We start from the raw sequence: 17,273 nt of genomic DNA, 5'->3' as shown, positions 1-17,273 counted from the left end.
GAGGGTCTGCTATTTTTTTCTACTAATTAATTGTACTAATTCTGATACGTATAGAAGACGTGCAATTCACTTATATTGTTCAGAATATCACTCTATACCTACCGGTAAATGTTTATTTGCTGTAACTATTGCAATTAACAGCACACACAAGTGAAAAAACTAAGAGACTTATCAGTGCACAGGTCTCCTGAGTACTAACTGAATGAAATTTGACCAAATTGAATCACCACACTGATAGCACAAGATGAGGTGAACATCTACACCTACACATTCAGTGCCATTTTAAAGGTCAAACTTCTAAAATCAGCCTTAGCCAGCCATACCCAACAAAGCCGAAGTTCCATGTTGGATTCATCTGGGCACAATATGAAGTACTGTGAAAACTGCTCATGGGCCTGAAATGTCCTTTGTAGTACTGCAACACTGAACACAGTCCACTAGAGTATTGCATCAAATGTGTTTATTACTCATATCAATGAATGTCCTTTGATGCCATTTATGGAAATGTCTTTAAGATATACTATTTGATGCTTTCATACTGTAACAGATGTTTGGGAATTATTACATTAAGATCTGATCTGAACCAATCAATAAAAACTATACAGAAAATTGAATGTAGTCTGTCAGAGAAAGTGTTAATAAAGTGTTCACTGTGCAGCATGGTAAAACAATATGATGATGACAAGACACACAAAACATTAGCAGACCATATATTTACACTATCGACTAACCATGTTAAAATTAAATATTTAAAATAAAACAATACTGACCCTGCATTTTCTAATCATCTCAGACAAATTTCACAGATTAGGCTTTAAGTGGGCAATGCAGCTAGGACATCAACATCCACTTAAAGCTGAGTACATTGTTGTGCAAAGATTTTCTAGGCATGATCACTTCAGTCTACCATTAGTAATTTTCAGTTCAAAATTTGAGGTCTCATAAGCATAAGTAAAATTAAGTACAGTACATACATTAGTCATTTCCGCAAGTATGTACAATATATAATGCAAAATATACATCGGAGATGAAGACGCTGCTACTTAAGGGGGTTACCTGAAACACAACATATGACGCAAAAATAGATGCGGGCTACAACACCCACTGGGATGAACTCTGTAGGTGAACTGATTTCACATTGTTAGCATATGCGTTTGTATGTGTAGATGTAGCCATTGCAGTAGGGGCAGGTATGCGTTACATCCTTCAGGTCATCAATCAGGCAAGGAATCAAGCAGCATCCAAGATCACACCTAGAGTGCAAGAAAAAGAAACATGTACGTTCACTGAGCAAAAACAACTATGCACTCACATGACTGTCCTAAGGAATTACGGGATTAAGAATCCAGGAAACCACTGAGCCACTTACCCCACAAAGAAGCAGAATAGGCAGAAAAGTGAGTTCATGAGGCCGATGTCATGGCTAATACGTGTGATAATGGCCTGCTGGCAGTGTGGACACACTGTCTGCACTGGACTTGACTGGAACATCTCACCCTGAAGCACAGTCACTGTAGTGGCTGCTCCAGGAGGTGCTATAACTGTGGCTGTGTGCCCTCCAGCAGGGCCAAAACGACCAGGCCCTGCACCAAACTGCCCTGGCACCATCTGTGGAAAATGGTGATGACCTGGTGATGGATAAAAGCCACCTGAAGCAAGTGGAAATGATTTCGGATGGGGTTAGATACTAGGAATACATGATATGAATTTATTTTCAATCTGTAAAAGACTGGAATATTAGTGTGTGCAATGTACTGCATGATTTTGGCAGACATACCATGTAGGTGTGGCATAGGCATTGGCTCTGGGCCATCACCTGGGACATGAGGTGGCACAAAGCCTGGGTGAAAAGAAGACTCGTATGGAGGCGGGCCATAGTCAGGAGGCTGGGGCTGACCCTGAATGGGTGCTGAGGTCACAGGACCAGAACCTGTAGGGGGAATTAACAGTTACAGACTGTTTTACATCATTTTAAGTAAGTTCTAAAAAAAAAAAGTTTTTAGAAAAGGAATAAAGCTATCTTGCTGTATCCATATCCTTTTGTGTCCTGTTGCATTAAACTCAAATCTAAAATTAAACCCTTAAAGGGATACTTCACCAATTTGCATTAAACTTTGTGTCATTAGAAACACTGTAGTATTTTCGAAAGATCGTGCATTAATTGCATGAAAGAGTAGAGGTGGGGCTGTACAGTCAAGTATGGAATTTAAAAAAAAACAAAAAAAAAACATGAAATTAAATGAAATTGCATCATATTTACAGTACACTGCTCTGCGTTCACCTGCGCACCCATTACTCTCGTTTGATTACTCGCAAACCCGTGACCACATACAGTACCCTCCAGAATTATTGGCACCCTTGGTAAAAGTTGACTAAAAATAGGTATTAAAAAAAATCTTTTGGTCATTTATTGTACTCCCACAATAAAAACATTGAGGAAAAATATACCCTGCAACGGAAGCAATTTTTTTGTGAGAAAAAGGAAAATCTCATAAAGAAATAAATATTTTTTACAAAAACACATTGCTCACAATTATTGGCACCCCTGAAACATATTATGTACAAAATTTAACAGGAGCATTTTCCTATGTAAATGCAACTTTTTAAAGTAAATCAGAGTGTCAGTGAACTTTCCGAAGTAGTTCATGACGTTCTTTTTCACTATGGTATGAAAATGAAGTCACTCTGAGCAGGGCTGTGTGCTTAGCTTTTTCATTAGAAAAAAATTAGGAGCACAGAGAAAAATTTAGGAGCACTAAGAAATTTCCTTGAAAACCTCATGCCTTAAGCAGGATACAGATCATTTACAGCAGTGGCAATCCTAGTCTCTGCTCAAACCCTCCACACACACAGAAAATGGCTTGTCTTGTTTCTATTTCATATTTTGAATTCAGAATTTGTATACATTTTGTTAACAATTTCTAGCATTTGCAATATCTTGAATACTTCATATTGATTACACTGGTCTTTAATGATATTACAGTGGTGGTGTGTAGGTCTAATTGAATGTCTGTCACTTTAAGTACCGTACTGAACATAATTAGGTTTCATTTGGTTTCAGGAAAATACTAGTCACGCATAGTTCAAGGATACATGTTTTCATTAAATAACATGAATGTTAAAAAAAAAAAAAAAACTAATAAAGGTAAAGACAAATATTTCTGGTGTAATAGAAAAGATGAGTGTCCAGCAATGTTAACTTCTATGATTTAGGTAGCCTACCGTGGCATGGCATTGTGAGTTGTCCCGTTCACTTTTTCCTTGGTCATGTTGGCTGGGTGCTTAACCTACTCATACTTAACTTACCATGACTTGTCTTGGAGTTTGGTATAGGCTATCTGTTATATCCAATGAGTGACAACCAGTGCTAAAAAAAAAAAACGTTACGGTATTCTCCTGATAACGTTAGTGGAATGGATTTAATGTGAACGTAGCCTACAAAGACGCAGAGTGGCTATATGATACAGCGCACATTTGCGATGAAAATGTTCCGCCTTTTTGAAGCAGGTGTAGCACCGAATCGTGGTTAAATCCATCATTTAGACGACAGAATCAGTAGGATACCATTTTTGTTTCAAGTCTACCAGGCTCGGGTTAATGCAGGCTCGGGTTAAGTTGGGAGAAATTTAACATAAACACGGTGTGGAAACCGTAGGCTATCAACCGTGATAATAATAATATTTTAAATGAACACGGTAATATAGTCAACATTTGTATCATAGTTCACCGTTTCACCGGTAATCGCTACATATAGTCACCAACTGATAACGAACAGATTGAATGAAAAAGAAGAATGGATTTGGAGTGACATTTCTTGCGTGTGTGTGAGAATGCGAGGTTGATGCTGAAAGCCTGAGTGTCAAGCCAGGTGCAAGAGTTGTCAACTCCAGAGCTGTCAACTCTGAAATGTGTATACAGATGCACGAAAATTTTACTATACTTTGATCCACTTGGTGTTGATTCATTTTAAGAGCAAAATGCGAATGAAAGGGTTGAAATCAGTATTCGCACGTGTGCGACAATTTATATATATTATAATTTATATATATTTACTCGCATTTGCGACGAGCTGCTCGCAGTGTACAGCCCTGACTCTGAGGCTAAATCCTCTAGTCATTTTTCAACATTGGAGAGACAAGAGAATACACTAAATTGAAATAAAAAGAAAGTGTGTTGACATTTGTAAGTAAGAGAATGTCAATGGAAACTAGGTATTTTGTAGAAAATGCCTATATTTCCAGTTAAAATGATGATTAAAAGGTTCTAATCATCTGGAAATGTGACAAACATGCTTGGACAAAGACCCATGGCTATTTTTCACCCACGTACAGTATGGATGATGGTATGATAGGCAAAAAATTCCATAAGAACCACTGTTGGAGAGTTACAGACAAAGCTATCATCTTGGGGTCACCAAGTCCCCCCAAAAAAACTCCAAAAGTGACCTCACTGCTAATAGATTATTTAGACGGCATATCAGGTCAAAGCCAGTCCAGTCATTTTTCCAGGGATGGAAATTAACTTTTTTGTCCACTTGCCACTGTGGCAGGTAGATTTTAAAATCTACCACCCACTCAAAACTTTTACCAGCCAAAATATATTCAGGGATGTAACGGTATGAAAATTTAACCCCACGGTTATAGTGTCCAAAATGATCATGGTTTTCGGTATTATCGCGGTATTGTGTTCAATAAGAAAGCACTGATAGGCCTACACAAGCTGAAATTATTTTTAAAAAGTGTGACTGTGTCTATTACATTACAAAAATATAGGCAAAACCTTATTGCCATAAGCTGGATACAGATCATTCAGAGCAGTGGCAATCCTATAGTCTCTGCTCAACCCTGCTCAGAAAATGGCTTGTCTTGTTTAGGGATGGCGAAAACTACAAATTTTCTTGACCGACCACCGAGCCTCATTAGCCGGTTGAAACCGGTTAACCGATTCGTTTAAAATATTCTACGCTATTTGAAATAACAGCCACGCAGTTTTGCAACTCTGTCGCATCTCTCGGTCCCCCGCTCACACACACAGCCCCGGCGGCGGCGCCGCACTTTCACTCACGTCACTGTTTTTAAAATCCCCTAGAGCGCGAAACATGAGTCCCGCAAACCAAGGAGCTTGTAAATAAGTGGAGGACAAATGGCTCCTTCGTTTCGAAATGGTTTGGGTACAAGGTGATCGCGTTGCAAATAAAGGCGTTTGTCTAGCGTTAGAAGCTCATTTGAAACTGAAATTGCCGCGGCTCACTTAAGAAAATGTCAGCTCCGAGGAGACGCCGCTATAGTTTGAGGAAGTAGGCCTACTAACAATAATAAAGAAAGATGATCATCATTACCTTATCTGTTACCATTGCTGACCCTTCCTGACCCTTCCTGAAATGTAGATGTAATGTGTTTCCAAATCTAAGCCCATCTTATGCGGAAAGTTGCTGCAACACGATAAAAACCAATGGATAAAACGGGCACCTCCAGATTGCAAAAGACGCACCGGCCAAGGCATGCGTGCGAATGTTTTTATTGGTTTATTAAGTAGCCTACAAGCAGGCGAGTTATTACAAATTGAGTGTGAGGGATAATTTGTTAACTTCACGCAAAAAAGACCTTGGAATGAGATGGCTAGCTGTAGTAGCGTTTAGTCCACTGTCTATAATAATAGCCTAATTTAGAGATCTTTTTTTTTTTTTTTTAACCGACTAGCGACAACTTTGATCGGCTAATGTGGATACGGTCAACCATCGGTCAAACAGTCACCGGTTAACATCCCTAGTCTTGTTTCTATTTCATATTTGAATTCATACACCTTATATATTTTGTTATCAATTTATAGCATATGCATAATTACGCAACATATTCAGTAATTTCAATACTTCATATTGATTACACTTGTCTTTAATGATATTACAGGGGTGGTGTGTAGGTCTAATTGAGTGCCTGCCACTTTAAGAAGTACGTGAACATAATTAGGTCTCATTCGGTTTTAGGAAAATCAGCATATATAGTTCCAGGGTACATGTTTTGATTAAATAAGGTGAATGTTCAAAAAAACTAAGAAGGTAAGGAAAATATTTCTGCCGTCACAGAAAAGATAAGTGTCTTGCAATGTTAACTTCTATGATTTAGGTAGGCTAGGTTACCGTGGTAGCCTGTGGCATTGTGAGTTGTCCCGTTCACGTTTTCCTTGGTCATGTTTAATTGGCTGGGTGCTTAACTTAGGTACCATGCCTCGAGTTTGGTTTGGTATATCTGTTACATATATCCAATGTATTTCCTACCTAAACATATTAACCGGTAGCCTCGTTGTAAATGTATACAGTCAATGGTTGTAGGCTATCTAGCTGCCACGTTAACTGGAAGAGTAGGCTAGGCTGACGCAATGATGAGAGCCAACATTAATTATCAAAGACGCACCGCGTCCGTCACGGAAGCAGGCGCATTCCCGCTACTAAGAACAATGAGAATGGAGTTTGCGCTTGAACACAGACATTACATACAGTAGCCTACACGCATACAGGAGATAAAATTAAATGAAATGTTGAAATGCATATGTAGAAAAGTAAGGAACAACTATGTATGGAGCCTTGGTATGACGCGAAGGAATATTGAGTAGGCAGTGCGCTAAACATGGCTTTATTACATTAGAGGCGGATGAAAGGCATAATGTCGGGGCAGTTGTGGCGGGTTTCGTGTTCATTCTGAGGCGCTCCGTTCCAGAATGTTTGTTGTGATCGTCATGTCCATCGATGTTGAGGATAATTGATACAAGGCGTGTGTTCTTATCTCTGCGGCGACTGCTAATATTCTGATGAAATAAACAACCTGAAGTAGAAGTAGTTGCTTACCCGCCACAGTGGCTGGTGTGTTGACATATTTCACCCGCCAGCCCCCAAAACTACACGCATTTGGCGGGTGGCGGGTGGCTAATTTCCATCCCTGGTACCATGACATGTCTGGGAGTGTGGTCTATTGTCAGATGAAAAGAAAATTGTGCTCTTTCACTAAAAACACTTAAGGTGTCTTTGGCGTACATAGAAGAATGACTATACTAAAAAGAATCCCATGCCTAATCAGAATTATGGTGGAGAGGCTGTGCTATTGTGGTCATCCTTTACTTTGTATTCTCAATCTTTATGGGGTGTCAGAGAAGAATATTACAAGCTGTTTTATTGACAAAGGGAGGTTTAAGAAGGTATTTCAAGTAGGGGTGCCAATAATTGTGAAAAGTGTTTTTGTTAAAAATATTTATTTCTTTATGAGATTTTCCTTTTTCTCAAAATAATTTGCTTCCTTTCAATGCTTGATTTTCCTCATTTTGTTTCATTCCATAACTCAATACATTACCAGCAGATTATTTTTTATACCTGGTTTTTAACAACTTTACCAAGGGTGCCAATAATTCTGGAGGGTACTAAAGATATGGCACGTACATCAGATGAAAGAGGAGACAGAGCAATCAATTGATACCAAATACATCGATCCCTCTATAAAACAGATGATAATAATTCTAATAATAATTTCATATAGCTCAACTCACTCCACCCTTTTGTGTGTTATTGTGGCAAAGTATGTTCATAATCCAATGTATTATGGGTTTCTCTATGGCAAGGCATGTTCATAATCCGGTGTTGAGATCCTAGCAAATGCCTGTATGGTATCCAATTCAAGACTCATATTGTGTCAAAATTTGTTTGAAATAGGGTTCAATTGACTAAAGCTGATATTAGTGTTACACCTTTACTCTGATATCACAAAATGGGAGATTATTCTCTATTATTAAATAAGTTTAATAATATTCCTCATAGTCTTTCCTTATTCAGTGTGGGTATAGTCATGTCATTAGAATTACAGTTATTTTTATAGTCATTGTTAGCAGTGTGAACAGGCCTTTAGACAAAGCACCTAAGCATTTCTGTGGAGCAATATCCAGAAGTGAATTAGCATAAAAACACATCAGTGGCCTATTGCACCAATAGGGCTTAAGCCTCGTCTTACGCTAGCTCGGCCTTGACCGAGATCTACAAAAAAGAGGAAGTTAGAAGCGCTCAAGCGCTTTAGATTTCCTGTTCCAAAACTGAAAAGCTGTGCACCATTTACATTTCGGCAGGAATGAAGAACAAAGAAAAGAATGCCTCTAGTTACCACTACTTCAACCCTTATGGCAATACCAACACAACACTTTCATGATGAAAACAATTAAAGATGATACATTTTGCAGATTAAAATAATTGCAAATGAATCAATCCAATAGCCTACTCATATAATGCAAAGGAGGTTAACAAATTCAGATAATTTACCTGACATAGGTCCATTCTTCTCAACTGATGGGGCACTGGGCCCCCCAGGGTATGGAGGGGGAGGATCACTAGACATGATGTAGGGATGCAGAAGGAATTCCAGTCAAACCTAACCTTGTTATTCAGTAGGTGGATGTGGAAGTAGACTGCAGACAGTCCAAGCCATATGCTGCCATACGATGAATCTCACGTTTTACTACAATTCAACAAATAACAAAATTAGCTGTTTCATGGTGATTTAAAGCACATGCAACACAGAAGAAACAGATAAGACAATGAACTGCACATTCAACTCATGACTTTTCATTCTCTTAAGACATTTGTTGCATTCCGGAGTACAATAGTAATTGACCGATCAAAAGCCCTGACTATCAAATGCAGGTGAGCCAATGGCAGTCCAGTAGCTCCACGCAGGCAAACACACTCGGTCAACTTCAGCTCATGGCTCTATGGAAATGCTTTGGGAGCCGTGATTTTTATCCAGTTTTATGGGATTTTATCAAACCATAACGAAACAGTACTCAACCACATCTGTGGCTTAAGCCACAGTCAACTCAATGTAAGTCAGATAGACAAGGATGTTTATTTCTCTAATATAAGTATCACTTGGAAGAGACTACGACTGCTTTGAATGCTAGACTGGTCCATATTTGAGGATGACAACATGGACTATACCTCCAATGTTCCGTTTTATATAACAAAATTTTATGGACACTGTTACCACCACAAAACAAATTTGTATCTTTCCGAACAACAAGCCATGGATGAACAAATATGTTTGACTCATGCTCAAGGCCCGTAACATGGTTTTCAGGTCAGGGCTCCAGAGTGCGACCAATTTGGTCGCATATGCGCCCAAAAAATGTAAGAGTGCGCCTGAAAAAAATTCTAGGTCGCACTGGTGCACCTGACGCTGCTCGGGTGAAATCATACATTTCTGTCACAAGTTTTCATTGTAGACTATGCATGGAACTTTACCCAACTGTATAGAAGTAAACCCCCTCTCCTAGGGTGCTTTCACACCAACATCTTTTGGTGCGCACCAAATGGTCCATTCGTACCAAAACCTCTTAGTTCGGTTCGTTTTCGTTGGTGTGAAAGCATTAATCGCACTCGGGTGCGCACCAAAACAAGCGGACCGAGACCTCCAAAAAGAGGAGGTCTCGGTCCGCTTCACTCCGCACCAAAAGTCGACCTCTGGTGAGAACGCGAACTGGGGTCCAAACCATAGACTGTAGGTCAAAATAGTGAGTCAAAATTGGCGCCGATTTCTACCGGAAGATAAACATTGAGGAAAAATCAATCAGGCCAATTTTTGGTTCGTTTTCTGGTGTGAAAGTGGACCTCACTGGAGTCTATATGCTACATAATAACAATTTCACTGCCTGAAGCAGACCAAATAATCGAACTAGTGGTGTGAAAGCATAGCCTGGATGCCATGCGTCCTCGTTCGACGAGTTGGGTGTGAGACCGTGTTGGCTTAGGTTGATTTTGATTGCAACAGAAACGCTATGGCTATGAATGCATAATTTGTTCATGCAGTTTGGCCTTTCGTTTATCTTAGCTATTGAAACGGAGGTGTTATCACGGATTCACACAACTATTTCTGAACACTTAGACCAACGTGGATATGTGGGAAAACTTCAGTTTCACTTTCACCAAGTTAAAACAGCATGTTTGGGTGATGTTGTTCCCGTTTGTTTATAATGGCTGTTTGCTCGTTGGGTTAACGACACACTTCCCCAGCTGTTCATTGCATACAGTTTGAAGGAATTATTTTTAAAAACGAGGGAGGATGCTTTCTACCCTGCTACATATTTCGTTGTCTTAGATTTCGCAGATACTGACAGCCAATAACTTGTTCTGTTTGGTTTGGGCTATCCAATGAGTGCAGAGCTATCCCCCCCGCCCTGTATCAGTTGAATCACGTCCCATAATCGCAGCTGAATGGAGCAGTTTCAGACTCATATTCTGACAAGAATTGAGTATGACGTCGTCAGGCTAGTGAAAGCACCCCTAGGCCCGCTTTCTCTCGCTCTCCCTCTCTCTCCCGTGCGCACTCAATGGACACCCGCCCCTCAACATGCACATTCACAATCGTGAAATCAATGACGCATAAAAGACGACTAGATAAATTATAATGAAATCCGGTTAGCATCATAGCATACTGCAAAAATTTTATTAAAACATTCAAGTTGGCTGATCATCTCAATGTTTTCCAACTCCAAGACTCAAAAGGGCCTGTCCCAAGGAGAAAAAGTATTAGCCTACCTTGAAACTTAAACACGCGTGGGGAAACTGAACAGTCCAACCAGTTGACTATAATAAGCTAGCCAACTAATGCTATGCTACTTTGTTTACAATATTTTGAGGCTTCAAGCCGACAGCTGAATTAAAGAGGCGGAGTTGTAATATGAATAGTCATGAATGTTATGAATATCAGAAATGTCAGTATGTAAAATATATAAAGCATTATATACATATATATTAAAAAAAATCTGTATAATTCTTTATAAAGAATATGTATATTTCTTATATATCGTGTTTCAAATAAAGACAAGCTTTGTCTACGCCTTATTATTAAATAAAACATTCACATTATATGAAAGGAGAGCGATAAAAGGTGACCTTTTGGCGTTAAAGGCGATGCAATGAAAAATGTGGGTGCACCTAAATTTTGTGTTGGTGCATCTAAAAAAAAAGCTAGTTGCACCAGTGCAACCGACGCAAAAAGTTAGTCTGGAGCCCTGCAGGTCCAGTGACACTACAACTCTACTCTGCAAGGTCAGAACTCAAAAGGAGCATCAGGGATGCCAAGGCGGTCTATACTGTATCCCAGGACGGGTTCTCCGAGACTGCACCAGGGAGCTGGTTGGGTCTTCACAAACATCTCAAATCTGTCACAGTGCTCTATCTATCTAGCCTGGCAAGCCAAACTATACAGAAATGTATAGTCTGGGGTCGGACCATTCACAGAGCTGAAGCCTGTGGGTGGGATGAACAGTTGTCTTTCAAACTGCCTCTGCACGTAATAGGCCAGCATTTGTGACCAATCGTAGCCGGCAAATACATCCTTCTTTAAAATGAATGACTTGAGTGCTTCTTTCTGCTCAAACTTCAAAGAAAAGCCCAAGTCTAACTAAGCCGATTCGTGCTTCGTTAGCCTCATCCATCTTTTGTTTTTCTCTATGGTTGTGCAACACGGTCTCACACCCAACTCGTCGAACGAGGACGCATGGTCCAGCCCCCTGGCGTCAATATCGGAAGCCGAAGGTGAGCTAAGGCGGGCTCAAGGACTCCGTACACAGAGCGTTCTGATTGGCTAGGCTGGCCTGGAGCCTAGCGCAGGCTTGGCCTCAACGGTGCGACCCTAGACCATCCCGCTAGGCAAAAATATTTTAATTAAATTATTCATTCCGTGTCCTATAGAATGATTCATTGATATCATGCATGATTTTAGACAGTAATACTGTAATCACAATAATGTTTGTTATTGTTTTTTTAGAGCGAAAGTTTATTTAGTGACTTAAGGTGACACTCGCACTTATGCAGACCGGAACTGTCCCGTTTTGCTCCCATAGTAACGTATTGCGTTGCAGTATCTTGATAGTAATGAAGGATCTTTGCATAGTCTACAATGACAATATAAGAAAGTAGCCGAGCAGCGTCAGGTGCACCAGTGCGACCTAGACTTTTTTTCAGGCGCACTCTTAAACATTTGACTTTCACGCTAAAATATCAAGGTGAAAGTGATCATAGCTTGCGTGTATAGACCCAGCTCCCAGCCCAACTTTGAAAATAGATTAACGCCGATATTTTTGTTATCGCCCGATAAGAGTTGCACGTTAATGCAGCACGTTAACGCCGATAACGGCCTACCACTAATATTCTATTTTATTCTTTTCGATTCACACAACTACACGCACGCTGGCGAATTCGAACATTCTGAAACGCGTATATGCGATGAAACATGATTGCGCATTCTTCCACGAGTTGCCTAAACAGCCAGCCTATTGCTCTGCCTTACAAATTAAACAACTAATAGGCCTAGCCAAGATGCACGGGGCAGATAGAGGGGGTGGGGGTGGGGAGGCAGTTGCAGGGATTAAAGCAAAAAAAAATCCTGAGCCTGCACTTTTTTAGACTTGTGCATGGGACTCCCTACGACACTATGTTGGTCGATCGATTGGAAACCGGTTTACTTTTTGGAGCGTTTGCACACGACACAGGCCTTGTTTGTGATGTTGGACACCAAGAAAGGCCAATAGGTGGCAATAGTAGTCCAACACACTACAATATGCTACATGTAGCATTTAGGATTTCTTTTTATATCAAGTTTTGCTGCTAATCTTTGTCTTTGACAGGTTACAAATTGACCTACAATCATAAGGTGTCATGTTGTAAGGATATGTGAAATTGGAAGGCAGGCATTTGAAGAATAAGATTTAGTTGCAACCATTTAAGTTAAGGTATTAAAAAAAAGACAATGATTCTCTTTCTAAAGAGTAATAACAGTGTTTCCCACAGATTAGAAGGCAATGTGTGGTGGTCACCTCATGTCTGACTTTTTATCGCTTTGCCTTCATATAATGTGAATTTATTTATTTAATGATTTTTTAACAAGATGTAAAGCACACACACACACACGTGTAATTATTTATTCATTCTGTATACTGACATTTATGATATTCATAACAGCAAACTTTATGCAGCTTATAGCCTGCTATTCATATTACAACTCCACCTCTTAAATACAGCTGTTTGATTGAAGCCTTAAAATATTGTAAACAAAGTAGCATAGTTGGCTAGTTTATCATACTCTAGCTGGTTGGACTGTTCAGTGTCCCCACGTGTGTTTAAGTTTCAAGGTAAGCTCATACTTTTTCTCCTTCGGACAGGCCCTTTAAATCTTGGAGTTGAAAAACATTGGTATTGAGATGGTCAGTCAACTTGAATGCAGTTTTAATCAGATGTGAGCAGCATAGCCTACTAATAATGCTAACCGTATTTAACAATAATTCAGCTAGTCGTCTTCTGTGCGTCATTCCGTTCACGATTGTGATTGTTTTGTTTGGATTAAATGTGCATGTCTAGGGGCGGGTGTCCATTGAGTGCGCACGAGAGCGGGCCAAGGAGAATTCGTTTACTTCTATACTGTTTGGTTAAGTTGCACGCATAGTCTACAAAATTTGCGGAAGAACTTATGCCTCCACCCGCAGCGTCAGGTGCATCAGTGCGACCACGCTTCCAGGGATGATCTCCTTTTGGAGACAGACGCGGTGTGCACGAAGGGGAGGATCGCAGTTGTCCTCAATGCCGCAGTGATGTCTGTAGCCTAAGTGAACTGGTTAGACGAGTGTATGGAAAGTTTCATCTGGAAATAATTGATAAGAATCGCTTGCCAATGTCCTTTGTTAGTTGAGCGCAGATGAATGATTTGGCCGAAACTAATTTATGGCGTATTCACACCAGGAAAGTCCGTTAGTTCACTTATTTGGTTCGGACCAATTTTTTAGTGCAGAAGTGCTCGAGTGCAGAAGTGCTCGAGCGTCAAGACCGTTTGATGCAACATGAGTTTAACAATATCATGCTCGTAATTTTGCAACGACGAAGACGTGCAGCAAAACACAGCTGAGAAGGAAAGCTCTCGTGTGTCCAACATACTACACTAAGCAGGCCTACGGAAGACGGAACAGGTAGATGCAAAATCATTGCCAAAAAAGCATTACCCTACTGCTTCGTACAGAGCTTGAGTGTGACTAAGCAATCCTACATTTCCCATAATGCGCGAAAACTACGGGAGCTCGTCAAATCCAAAAAAGGTAGATTTCTGCAACTGGGTCGGATCGAGGTTGGGCTGCTTTCACACCATAAAACAGGGGTGCCCAAATACTTCCCCATCAAGGGCCAAAAATGAATCGGGGTGGAGAGTCGCGGGCCAAAAGTAAATGTTAAAAAGTTGTGGACCATTCAAATGAAATGTATTGCAAATTTGTGCAAAATTAACATTCTATAAAAAGTAGCCTGGACTATTGTTTTAAGAAATACAAACAGTACTCTTTACTGTTATGGTCTTTGCACTGTGTGCTTGTAATGCAAATACTCTTTACTGTGATTGTTTGCACTGTGTACTTGTATTAATGCAAATGCAATGTGTACAACATTAATACACATAATCCCGATATTAAACTTAAAACAAATAGATTTGATTGAGAAATGACAATTGGACCATTCAGATTAGCTAGCTTCAGGCGTGCCTGCAGGTGAGACTACAGTCATAGCCGACGCACTCTCCATATCAGGCTCCTAACGAGGGAGAATTTCCCCTGTGTAGCTTATACATAAATTGGACTAATTCTCCCGTTAACTGCATGACAGTAGTCTTTTTACAATGTTATGTAAAAAAAAACACGTTATCAAAATCAACTTTTGAACTTATCAACAACGCATACAAGACCTACACACACACGCACACCTTTTGTTTGAGCGGGTGAGATAATAACAGCGCACAAACGCAAAGTTGTAGGCTAGGCTACTTGTTGTTTTGCTTTACTTTCAGTGGTTGCTGATTATTAGCACACAATGTTAAACTAATTCACTAACTGAGACTTCAAGGATCATGGATAGATAATTAATTGATAAAGTACGAAAACAGAAAGGAGGAGGCAGCAAACCTAGAGGAGTTATTTCATATGGGCAGGGTGGGCAAAATTGATGTGCTTGTCAAAACGCTAGCATTACAGCTTGATAATCTCAAGCGCTGTTTAAAGCCATACACAACGGTAAACTAGCACTTATTGTCACATAAGAAGAGCAAAATAGCTCTAAACTAGCTTGAACTGGTGTGCTTTTTATCATGTAAAAATACTGGGTGATAAAAACACGCATATTTAGATAAAGTCGTGAACATAGGGTCCTGGAATTTAATCGAGTGAAAAAATATATATAATTTTTTCCACTGTAATGGGTAATCGTGACTCCAAGGTTCCCACTCTAAATCGAATGCAAATTACATTATTTTTCCCAGACAATAATCCTGAATGACCATGACCAATCGGGGATTTAAAACTTGGCATTAGAAAAAAAAAAAAAAAAATCAGGTTGAGCTAAATTCAGTGCCATGGCGCCATCTCGTGGCCATGAAATATTACATCTCTAGATTATGTCATGTTAAATCCCCACCCTGAGCCCGTGAAGGGTCAGGGTGAGGATTTATTTAGAGTAATAATTTTGCGTTTCTTCGCAATACCCCTCAAAATACATCTTACATATCGAGTTGGCTATATGAAACGTACTTCGATGCTTCACTTGAGTTGGATCACTGAATGGAAATGAATGGATTTTCCTTAGCCCGTGCTACACTTTTCCATCAAGCTAAACGAACATGGTACCCGTAGTTTTAGCGATATTGTTGACCTACCGAACCACAAGCCATATGATGCAGGAAGATCTCGATAGAACATGCCACTAATAATTGCTTTAACCAAGCTAATACTTTCCTTATATTTTGTACCAAAACATAGTTGCTGTCCTAAATCAGCGGCGTTAGTTCGTTCACATTTCGAAGTATTGTTTTGATGTGTTGAATGGAATTCCATGGGAGAACATAAATTAAACTAACGTTATATCTGTATGTCTAAAAATTCAGATGGACGAGATCAATTGTCCTAGTTAAACTTTATCTGATTAGGTTATGTAACCAAATAATCTATGTCAAAATTAGCCAGTCTAACATTAACGTCAGTTACAAATAGCTGCTAGGTCAGCTAGACTACCTCAACGTTGTTTTCGCTGTTAGCTGCTATCAGTAACGTACACGTAGCCTATTTTAACGTTACAGTCGTGGAGCATAAATAAATGTTGACGTTGGATAACAACAACGTTAACATTACCGTTAAGACAACGGTAACATTACCAAACTGCTAACGTTCACTCATACCGTTTAATATGTACTTCAAATTAACGTTACAAGAACACAAGGGCAGCTAACGTGAATGCTACATTTAGCTACATCGGAGTTGTGCTTTAGCATGGAAATTATTCAAATTTCGTGTTTTATGGTGATACCAGAAACCCTACATATTTCCAGGCATAACGTATACGTTAACATTAACGTTAACGTTAGAAGCTAGTTTATATAGGTGGTAGCTGCTAACGTGTTAACTATAACGTTATCCAATACGGTTAGCTGCTAGCTAAGAAACTTATCGGTGAACATTTTCTAAGCTGTCTCTGGCCTTCCCATGCACCCACACGGAAATAAAAGCAGAGTATGACAATTACCTTTGCAAGTAGAAAAGATAATTTGTAGTCTTGTTAAGTCGTTGAATGAAAATGGTCAAATTAGCGCTGGTCAGTTGAAACAGAGAAGACTGAGCTGGAATATTATGAAATCTTTGGCCTAGCAACAGATCCTCAGAACGTTCTTGAATCCCATGACGCTTTGCGCAGTATCACGGAAGTTCAACTAAAATGTAAACAAACCATAGACAGTAAAGGCAAAGGCTGCATCCGAATACTCATACTAACGTACTGATCAGTAGGCGAGACGCAGTACGTCACAGTAGTAGTACGTCCGAATGCTTAGTAGGCATCAACTAGTAGGCGAAAAGTACCCGGATGGCCTAGGCTACTACCTCCACAGTATACAACGGTTGGTCACTACGCTATCCCACAAATCACCGGGGGTCAAATAACCGTAGAAGAAGACAAGCCGCCGGAAAATCAGGATCTAAGGATTCCATTTCACCCCCCTTTTACATATGCACAACTTATTGTTTTCACAGCCACACAATTTGAAGTTCAACAGCTGTGTGTCAATGGCAGGCCTATTATGTGACTCGGTATGGCCTGGTACCCACAAAGGCGAATTCGGTATAAACAACTATATATTTTCTGAAAGTAGACCTACTAAGGATTCCATTTCACCCCCCTTTAACATATGCACAACTTATTGTTTTCACAGCCACACAATTTGAAG

The 17,273-nt window shown here is 39.8% G+C and overlaps 1 protein-coding gene across 1 annotated transcript; it reads right to left on the bottom strand.

The window, feature by feature from the left end:
- Positions 1 to 445: 445 nt before the first annotated feature.
- Positions 446 to 16,760, bottom strand: cdip1 (cell death-inducing p53 target 1). Its single transcript, XM_062532929.1, has 5 exons — positions 16,577 to 16,760; positions 8,294 to 8,489; positions 1,778 to 1,930; positions 1,370 to 1,649; positions 446 to 1,253 (listed from the first exon to the last, which is right to left on the bottom strand). Exons 2-5 carry the CDS (start codon positions 8,367 to 8,369, stop codon positions 1,142 to 1,144), a joined length of 621 nt encoding a protein of 206 aa, XP_062388913.1. The 5' UTR covers positions 8,370 to 8,489; positions 16,577 to 16,760; the 3' UTR covers positions 446 to 1,141.
- Positions 16,761 to 17,273: the final 513 nt, after the last annotated feature.

Source organism: Sardina pilchardus, chromosome 3 (assembly GCF_963854185.1).
Source record: "Sardina pilchardus chromosome 3, fSarPil1.1, whole genome shotgun sequence".
Classification (NCBI taxonomy): Eukaryota; Metazoa; Chordata; class Actinopteri; order Clupeiformes; family Clupeidae; genus Sardina; species Sardina pilchardus.
The sequence above is the reverse complement of the archived record's forward strand: the minus strand, read 5'-3'. Positions and strand labels throughout refer to the sequence as shown.

What these genes read in the sequence shown, in the direction of transcription:
- cdip1 (XM_062532929.1), bottom strand. Translation starts at nt 8,369, where the DNA reads ATGTCTAGTGATCCTCCCCCTCCATACCCTGGGGGGCCCAGTGCCCCA. An exon ending in GAAGAATGGACCTATGTCAG is followed by an intron (nt 1,931 to 8,293) that starts GTAAATTATCTG and finishes TTCCCCCTACAG; the next exon opens with GTTCTGGTCCTGTGACCTCA. An exon ending in GCCTATGCCACACCTACATG is followed by an intron (nt 1,650 to 1,777) that starts GTATGTCTGCCA and finishes CACTTGCTTCAG; the next exon opens with GTGGCTTTTATCCATCACCA.